Below are 9,430 nucleotides of genomic sequence, written 5' to 3' on the forward strand. Positions count from 1 at the left end.
TGTTATTACTTTGCTAGGCTATAGATTGCAATCCAAGCTGTATTAGGTAGGAGTAAATCACACATTTTTAAAGTCCCTTCAAATCAAGGCAGACACGATCACACGAAACCTCTGGGTCCTGGGATGCTTCGCTTTTCGCACTGTACAAAAAATTGAAAGTATTCTCTTCTTTTAAAAGAACATGCTAGTTTCAAATTAATTGCGGTTGAATGAGCATTGCTAGGCGTACATAGTCCTGCAGATTCCGCGTATCAAGTTCTCTCGATCCTTACTTCTCATGGATTCCGCGTAAACCAGTTCGAAGCGGAGTCGGACTCGGACCCGTTCTGGATCTATATTAACTGAACAAACCCCACCGCCCACCGCGTATCCCCTCTTCCATTTGGTCCTGAACTCCTGATCGATCGATAGTCACCTTTCAATTCTCCATGGCGGCGGTGCAAGTGCAACAACGCCTTCCCCTTCCGCTCGCCTCCCCTCAGCAGCTGCGCCGCAGCAACAACACGCCGGTGGCGGTGGTCTGCCGCTACTGGAAGTCCGGCCACTGCAGCCGGAACCCCTGCCGCTTCCTCCACGCGGACGCGCCAATGGCGCCCTACCCGTCTCCGATCGTCAAGAAGCGCAACAACACCTGGGTCAACACATCTTCCCGCGTCGCCCCGAATCCCAATGCCGACGCCACGACCACGGTTCCTCCGGCCACGCAGCATCACGCCGAGCCCGAGCCCGAGCAGCAGCCGCCTCCCAAGCGCGCGCGCCAAGCGGAAGAATCCTCCGGCGCCCACTCCTGGTGCGTCGGCGACGGCATCCGCGGCATCGCGAGGCTTCAGGGCCACGCCAGGGCTGTCACCGGCGTCGCCGTGCCAGAAGCTTCGGCGGGGTCCGGCAGGCAACTGCTGTACTCCGGCAGCCTGGACGGCATGGTGCGCGCCTGGGATTGCAACACCGGGTGGTGCATCCGCGTCGCACCGGCTCACGAAGGGGCGCCGCCCGTAGGCCGCCTGGTCGCCATGGGCCCATGGGTGCTCGCCGGGGTTGGCGCCGTGATCAGCGCGCTCCACACGGGGACCGGCAAGGTGGTCCAACTGCGGCTCGGGCCCACCGCGCAGGCCGTCAATGCCATGCTTGCCGAGGACGATGACGAAGACGGCAAACGGCTTTTCGCCGGCGGGGACGACGGGGCCATCTACATCTGGAGGCTGGACCGCGAGCGCCAAACCTTCGACGAGATCGCCGCTCTCACGGTCCCTGGACTGCACGCCAGCGTTTCGTCTCTGGCGCAGGGGAAAGGCGCGCTCTACGCTAGCCACGAGGACGGGGCCATCAGGGCCTGGGACCTCGAGACCCGCCGGTGCATCTGCAGCTTCGCGGCCCACGATTCCAAGGTCACGGCTTTGCTCTGCTGGGACATGTTCCTGCTGTCCTCGTCCCACGACGGCACCGTCAAGGCCTGGCGGTCACCGTCGTCGAAGCCGGACCGCGAAGGCGGCGATGACGGCCTGGAGGAGCTCGAGGAGCATTGCACGCACAAGGAAGAAGGCGGCGAGCGGGTGGTCGCCATGGATGGCACGTATGACGCGGACAAGAAGCCCGTCCTGCTCGTCTCGCGCTGCGATGGCGTTGTCGTCGTCTACGGGCTCCCGTCTTTCGAGAAGAGAGGGCAGATCCTCTGCAATGGAGAGGCCGGGGCGATATCGGTGAGGACCCCCGGTGTGGTCTTCATCGGAGACCAGTCCGGCGAGGTCAGGGTGGCCAAGTGGACGACGGCTGCTGCAGCTGAAGCCCAAGTTTAGCTAGCTGTTACGGTCTCTGTACAGTACTCCCTCCAATCCATATTACTTGTCGAAATATTACATGTATCTAGACGTTTTTTAGACTTAGATACATTCATATTTAGTCAAATTTGAGACAATTAATATGGATCGGAGGAGTAATTAACCTCTTTGACATGTAGATCACTGGCAGTTTTGTTTGTAAGCCAGTGAGTTCGTACGGCAGAGCAACATTAATTTGCTCCTTGTTTTGTAAGATAGCTAATCGGCCATAGTGAATTGTCTCAGCATTCCTTTGGCACAAAAGATACGATAGCGGGTTACTCATGTGTATACTAGAGCTCTTCATGCTTGAAATCCGGATGATAATTGATCATGGGTGGAAGCTTCAGAGCTGACGAACAAGTACATACTCAGACTCTTATGAACATCAAATGATCTTAACCGTAATTCTTATTCAGAAGCACGAATGTATCGTCATTACATCAGATTTGCAGGACTAAGATCAGAATACAACACTTGCATATTCCCACCAGTTGAGGATCTGAACAACCACCATCACTTCAATTCTACTGGTAACAAACCATTTCTCTGAAGTGAACAACTAATCATCAAACATAATTTTCAGAATTTTTATCTGCCATGTCAACGGAACCTATCCAAGATATGATTAACAAGCACATGCCGCGCAGCAAAAAAAGCCTGCCCAGAAAGCAAATCTACGGTTTTGACATGTCCAGAAAGGAATTTACATAGCTAATTCTGGAGCTAGGTTTATTGATCATCTGATCATCTCTCTCTCTCTCTCCCCCCTCTATGATGCTGTCTTGTGCTTAGGCTTTACTAACGCCCGGCAACATGAAGCTAAAGCGTCTGATGCGTCAAGAATTGGTGGAAGCGTGAAAGGGGGGAGAACACCACCTTGCGCAAAGGCCAAAGCATTCCCATCGAGTGTGTGTGCCATTGCAACCTGCTGCTTGTTCAGCCCCTCCATTATGCAAGAGAACGCTGCAAAGGTGGCGCAACTCTGAAGCAATGTTTGAGGCGCTCCTGGATTGAGAGACACTATGTAAGGAAATCATATAGCCAAAGTTCCAACAATTAACAGATATAAATAGTGGTTGATATTAATGTATTCCACATAGCAGTTTGGAGTGCACACACACAGATGATTGAACAAACATAAGTCCAATGTTGAAATATCATTCCCATGTTAAGCCACATCTATCTTCTTACAAGGCCAATTGAACAAATGTGCAAGTTATAGACCTGTACTTACTTGAGTAAAATAATGCAATACGGTTATGACTGCCATGATTCAACTACGTTGCCAGTAAAACAACAGAGAGATGCAATTTAAGCTTACAAGATATGTGCTATGCATAACGTGTCAAATGTACCGCCAGTTCAGACCTTTTCAGGTAATGTAATATGCATGAGCACAACATGAAATAGAAAACTGTGGTACATAAATATATTATATTTGTAGCAGCAAATTATCCTGCATGAACTGTGCAAATCAGGAACACCAGATGCATGAGCAATTCAGTTTAATTAGATCACACAACTAACTGCACAGACTGTGCGGTCATGAGCTATGTAGCTCGGTTATTTTTTCAAGGGTCATTGATCAGTAAACCAAAATAATTTGTTAACTACTGAGCAAAAGATGGATAAGGCCAAACCATTGTCATATAGCATTACATATTTTCCATATTAGGGACAGTAGACCAGTCCATTGTCAAGTACACTCATGGGATGTGAAAATAATGTTAGTTCAATGTAAATGCACCTGGAAAGCTCAAAGCAAGGCCAGTGCAACATCCAGCAATGCCAGCATTGACAACTGCGAAAGGAACATGTCAGCTTAGACTTATGTATCCAAACTCTGAGATTTAACCAGATCGTCCAGATAAGAAATAAACATACTATCATCTTTTCCACGCAGCTTTCTCAACAAGCACACAACCACACTTTGGACGCCAGAGAGAACTGCAAAAGTCTGATCCGGGAAATTTCTATCATAAACGATCTGCCGTGAAAGGGATAGAGGTAGAAAAGTTTTTTTTTTTTTGACGAAACGGATACACCATGTGAAAAATATGCATTCCTAAGCATTGTAAACAAGACCTTGGCAGAAGACCCTGCACTGCTGAATGAGCCTTTGAAGCCCTTCTGAGTGATCAAACCTTGTCCTGAAACAGAATCCAATGAGGCACATAAGGGTTTCGAGGAAATAACCAAGTATCCATCTTCTGTTAGTGAACACGGCGGCGGGTTTGGGGGTAAATACCATATCCAACGATGGATCCAACGAAGGCGCCACCGGCGAAGTCTCCGGCAGACCGGACGAAGCAGACGACTGGGGCGGCAGATAGAGGCGACGGCGGCGAGCCTCCCTCGGCGGAGCCGGTGCCCTCGGCTGCTCCGAGCTCGTCGCCGTCCGGCTCGTTCTGGCGCTTGGCCGACATCTCCCCGAACGAACTCGTGGACGGGGGTGGTGGACGTGAATGGCCACCGGCAGGGGACGATGGCCGAGAGGACGGACAGGCGGCGGCGGCGGGAGCACGGACGGGCTTGGAGGGCGATGCAGTGGGCGTGGGCCGTGGGCCGTGCGTTCTTTTCAGTTAAACCGTCGGCCCGGCAGTCCAGCGACGAACTGTCCTTTTGACTCTTTTTCTCCGTCCGAGCGATTTGGCTCCGTCCTTCCTCCTCCGACGACGCCAACAGACGTAATTGTAAGATGACCAACAGACACCAGTAGCTACATGATACTCAGCGCGTGTTGACGCCGACGACCTTGGCGCCGAGGAGGAAGAAGTCTGTCTGACCGTCTGGAGCTTGGGCTCGTGCTGCTTGCCAGTGGACTCCCAAGACGGCGGCCGGGCGGCTCGCTGCAGGCGCTTCGTGCTTCCAGGGACGGAGGTAGGAAATTTTTGTTCGATGGGTTCGCTTAATATTTTGGCACAAACTAACTACTCACCCTTTTCCATAATTGTTGTCTCAAATTTGTCCAAAAATAGATATATTTATTTCTAAAAAATGTCTAAATACATGTCGACAAGAATTATCGAACGAAGGGAGTAGTACTCAAATATAAGAGGTAGCAATTATATTGCAGATGGAATTTCTTCGGTTCTCCTCTTCTTTGCAGGTCATATTTTTTTTGCATTGTTGAAATGTTACATGTCCGCATGTTATAGCACCAAGAACATCCACAACCTTTTTCTTAATTTTGAAAAATTCAAAGTGGTTTTATGGACATCATGTGTCTACACACATGTGCACCTAATCAGCACTCATCCTGACATGTTACTACCAGTTGTGCGTCTTGCAAAGGAGTCGTGCTCACAGGGCCCAACCGTACACTGTGTCAGAGTAGAAGTTGTAGCACCTGGAAGCTCCTTTTATCATCTGCAGCTTCCCTGTGCTAGAATCAAGTCTTGCTTCAAGGACCGTCATGACGGCGACGTCGCACAAAGGAATTGACAAATTATCCCAATCATGCCTAGTGTCATAGAACCTTGTAACACAGAATTTGCCACAGCCGAGATAGGTGAGGTAAGAATGGGCCAAATGCCACTGCGAGCCCTTGTATCCATCAACATCATCCCATACATTCCGGTGCACCGGGGGCTCCAAGGCCCCAGAATCAACGATCAAGTCAGCCGAGCAAAGGTTGATCGATCGTTTAGAGAATCCAAAACATTGGCCATACTCAGGTATATACTGCACTTGGCCCTCAAAAGGCAGCGTCCAGTCACCTACCTTGCGCCATGTGGAAGTTGTAGTATCAAAGATGTGAGTGCCATTGCCCAATGTTGATATCCATATGTTCTCGTCGTCCCCAGCTGCATAACAACGTATGGTGCTTCCAAGCCTGAACGGCATATCAAAGAACGACGGCGAGGGCAGCAGATCCCACAACCAATCTTCCAGCTTGTCGTCGAAACGAAGGGCCTCAAAACATGGCGTGCCGTAGTTGTCGGGGAACATGTTGGTGAGGTAAAGCTTGCCTCGTACCGCTGCCCAGGCAGGCTTGAGTAACTTAGGATGTCGCAGGTCAGGTCCCGCGGACATAGCCGAGGTTGAGGTGTCATACAAGATGGTGTGCCGATTCATGTTGACGCTGACAATTTTGCTGCCGAGGAGAAAAAACTCCGTATGGTTGTGATGGTGCTTGTTGGCAGACTCAAAGAAGGCAGCTGCCCTTGGTAGTGGAGTGACTTGCATACTGGTGTTGCCATCACCAATACCGGCAAAGAGGGGTTTCATATCAATGTTGCGGAGGCTGTAGCCACCAGGACCACACTCTTGAGTTCGTGGACAATCAGATGGACAAATCTTCGAATCATGGAGCACATCTTCGGATCTTTTTTCTGAAATTCTCCCCCAACCTGATCTGCTTAACAAAATTCAGTCCTGCCGAATTCGTTCCCCAACCTGATCTGCTTAGTTTTTTCCGGACAGAGAAAGAAGAGAAATCAGTATTGTGGCAGATTAACATTCTGAAATCCACAACGAACCGAATGATATAATGGATCGTCTCGAAACACAGCAACATTAAGGCATAATCGTTATCAACCTCAAATTTGGAGGTGAGAGGAGGAGATCTATCTAGAAAAAAGGGCAATAAACTCACTAGGCATGGGCGGAGGACCCAGTAGGGCAAGGTAGGGCGCTCGCCCTACCTTGATTTTTGCCTCAGTTACGAATTGGGGAAGCTTATGAAACGGGGATCTAAAGGGCGGAATCCGTTCGTGGTGTGATGGGAGGAGAAACGGTCGGGAGCGAGAGAATCGAAGGGGAGATCAACCTGCGGTGGAGGCGCTCGAGCGAGGAGGAAGACGAAGGGGGCTCGGGCGCTCGGCAGCGGGATGAGTGGCGGCGCTCGCGCGAGGAGGAAGAAGATCCACGGAGCGAGGGGGCTGTGGGGCTCGGCAAGGAGATGGGGTATAGCTTTTTTTTCGAGAGGAGGAGAGGGGGTATAGGGTTTAGGTGGCCATCAGGTTGGCCTGGCCCGCCACCGGCCGGTCTAAGGTTAAACGGGCCTGGCCCAGTCGCGGCCCGGTGAAACCCGACTCCTCCAGGCCTAGGCACGGTACCATATAGCTGGGCCAACTATCCAAGGAGTAAATGAGAATAACACGATTACTAATAATGTTTAAAAATACATGGATGAAAAATGACAAACTCGTGTTAGATGTGGTAACCCTTGCATCAAGTTAAGACAACTTATTAAATCGTTGTTAGATGTACATTTGTTTGGTCCTTTAGAATTTGTATTTGCGTCTCTGTATAAAATAAATATGCAAAATTTCAACTAATTTAACTCTGAATCATTAGAGACAACGATGACGATGACTTGTGCATTTTTTACGAGGTCTAAGAAAGACGTTGTAGGAGGCAGTGATGACGGGTCAATTGTCGCCTACATCGGTGGCCAAGCTTCGGTGGGGAAGAAGAAAACCCACCCTTCGCCACATCAGCAGACCCGTCAGCCCTTAAATGTGGGCCGGACTTGTCAATTTGGCTGTTAAGAGGGGCAAACGATCAGATTTGGAAGGACGGGGGTAATTTTTTTTAGGAAAGGACGGGGTAATTAGGGCAGGCGGCTGTGGTTTTCAGATAAAATTCTCAAAAGTTATGGTTAAGTGATAAAAAAGACGTAATGGAGTTTCTCGTAAAGATAAGACGGATTACCTTCGTTGGCAGCGATTCACACTTTCGCAGCCGCCGCTTTGTCGGTCCGCCAAACAGCCTAGCCCTAGAACAACCCCCACCCCCCCGCCGACGCCTCCCTCCCTGCTCAACATCCCTCCATCAGACAAAGATCTGCGTTCTCCGACCATCAATCCTCCTGCGTTCTTTCGGGCCTCGGCGGATCTACGCCCTCTTTGTCGGCGGCCACCTTACCTGGCAGTTCTCCCTAGCCCTGGTGAGATTATTGTCCTTTTTTTTTCTAGATAGATCTCCTCCTCACCGCCAAATTTAAGGTTGATAACGATTATGCCTTGATGTTGCTGTGTTTTGAGACGATCCTTCGTCTCATTCGGTTTGTTGTGGATTTCAGAATGTTAATCTGCCAAAATACTGATTTCTCTTCTTTCTCTGTCTGGAAAAAAACTAAGCAGATCAGGTAGGGCACGAATTCGGCAGGACTGAATTTTGTTAAGCAGAACAGTTTGGCAGATAATTCAGAAAAAAGATCCGAAGATGTGCTCCATGATTCGAAGATTTGTCCATCTGATTGTCCACGAACTCAAGAGTGGTCCTGGTGGCTACAGCCTCCGCAACATTGATATGAAACCCCTCTTTGCGGGTATTGGTGATGGCAACACCAGTATGCAAGTAACTCCACTGCCACGGGCAGCTGCCCTCTTTGAGTCTGCCAGCAAGAACCACACGGAGTTTTTTCTCCTGGGCAGCAAAATTGTCAGTGTCAACGAGAACCGGCACACGATCCTGTTCGACACCTTGACCTCTGGCGCATTAGCGGGGCCACACCTGCGGCATGGTAAGTTACTCCAACCTGCCTGGGCAGCTATTGGAGGCAAGCTTTACCTTACTAGCATGTTCCCAGAGAACCACGGCACGCCGTGTTTTGAGGCCCTGCGTTACGACAACGAGCTTGAAGATTGGTTGTGGGATCTGCTCCCCTCGCCGTCATTGTTTGATATGCCATTTGGGGATGGAAGCATCATACATTGTTTCGCATCTGGGCATGACAAGAACATTTGGATATCAACATTGGGCAATGGCACTCACATCTTTGATACTACTACAACTACCACATGGCACAAGGTAGGTGGCTGGGCATTGCCGTTCGAGGGTCGAGTGCAGTATGTACCCGAGTACCGCCAATGTTTTGGATTCTCAGAAAGATCAAGCAAGCTGTGCTCCGCAGACCTGATCTTTGGCTCTAGGATCTTAGAGCCCCCGGCATACCGCAATGTATGGGATGATGTTGATGGATACATGGGTACGCAGTGGCATTTGGCTCGCTCTTACCTCACCTATCTTGGCTGCGGCAAGTTCTGCATTACGAGGTTCTATGACACTAGGAATGATTGGGAGGATGATTACATTCCTGTATGCAACGTCGCCGTCATGACAGCTGTGGAAGTGAGATGTGATTCTAACACCGGGCACCTCGAGATGATCAAAGGGGCTTCCAGGTGCTACAAGTTCAGCCCCGACACACTGTACGGCTGGGTCCTGTGAGCACTCTTCCTTTAATTTACAAGATGGATAATTGGTAGTAGTACAGGGGTGAAGCCAGAAAAAATAGGCAATGGTTCACCAGTGTTAAATAATCGGTTCAAACCAAATAATGATAAGCTTAGCAGCAATTTATTACAGTGCTAGATTAGTAAAATTTTGTTGGGTTCAGCTGAACCCAACTCTAGCATGCTAGCTCCGCCCCTGGTAGCATATATCATGTTCAGTGTAAGACTACATATGCGTATTTGTGTTGAGTTGCATAATATATCGGGGAAAAACACTTTGGACTTCTGAAAAGCTATGGAAAATAATTTTGGTAGTTCATGCTACAACATGTAAACATTTCAACCTAAGGTCCCGCTTAGTGTTTCGTAAGATTATACCCATGTAAACAATCACCCTTGTATTTTTGCCGGTAACGAATGAAACCGGGG

General features: G+C 49.6%; 3 protein-coding genes across 3 annotated transcripts; 2 read left to right on the plus strand and 1 right to left on the minus strand.

Moving 5' to 3' along the window:
• Nucleotides 1-233: 233 nt before the first annotated feature.
• On the plus strand, nt 234-2,275 carry LOC100841705 (zinc finger CCCH domain-containing protein 48-like). The gene is given in 2 exon segments (XM_010231973.3): nt 234-1,805; nt 2,234-2,275. Coding segments are annotated over 2 exon segments (1,419 nt in total). The 5' UTR covers nt 234-428.
• Nucleotides 2,199-4,458, minus strand: LOC100831474 (mitochondrial import inner membrane translocase subunit TIM22-3). The gene is made up of 5 exons (XM_003558776.4): nt 4,066-4,458; nt 3,903-3,967; nt 3,702-3,774; nt 3,565-3,618; nt 2,199-2,822 (listed from the first exon to the last, which is right to left on the minus strand). The coding sequence occupies exons 1-5, from the start codon at nt 4,241-4,243 to the stop codon at nt 2,587-2,589; spliced, it is 606 nt and encodes a 201-aa protein (XP_003558824.1). The 5' UTR covers nt 4,244-4,458; the 3' UTR covers nt 2,199-2,586.
• Nucleotides 4,459-7,988: 3,530 nt separating this feature from the next.
• Nucleotides 7,989-8,996, plus strand: LOC104582434. The gene has a single exon (XM_010231974.1). The coding sequence runs from the start codon at nt 7,989-7,991 to the stop codon at nt 8,994-8,996; it is 1,008 nt and encodes a 335-aa protein (XP_010230276.1).
• The last annotated feature ends 434 nt before the right edge of the window (nt 8,997-9,430 follow it).

This window comes from Brachypodium distachyon, chromosome 1 (genome assembly GCF_000005505.3).
Source record: "Brachypodium distachyon strain Bd21 chromosome 1, Brachypodium_distachyon_v3.0, whole genome shotgun sequence".
NCBI classification, from domain to species: domain Eukaryota; kingdom Viridiplantae; phylum Streptophyta; class Magnoliopsida; order Poales; family Poaceae; genus Brachypodium; species Brachypodium distachyon.

Coding starts and splice junctions, on each gene's coding strand:
- LOC104582434 (XM_010231974.1), top strand. CDS start 7,989: ATGTGCTCCATGATTCGAAGATTTGTCCATCTGATTGTCCACGAACTC.
- LOC100831474 (XM_003558776.4), bottom strand. CDS start 4,243: ATGTCGGCCAAGCGCCAGAACGAGCCGGACGGCGACGAGCTCGGAGCA. Junction 3,968..4,065: donor TGGATCCATCGTTGGATATG/GTATTTACCCCC, acceptor ATTCTGTTTCAG/GACAAGGTTTGATCACTCAG. Junction 3,775..3,902: donor GTGCAGGGTCTTCTGCCAAG/GTCTTGTTTACA, acceptor TTCCCGGATCAG/ACTTTTGCAGTTCTCTCTGG.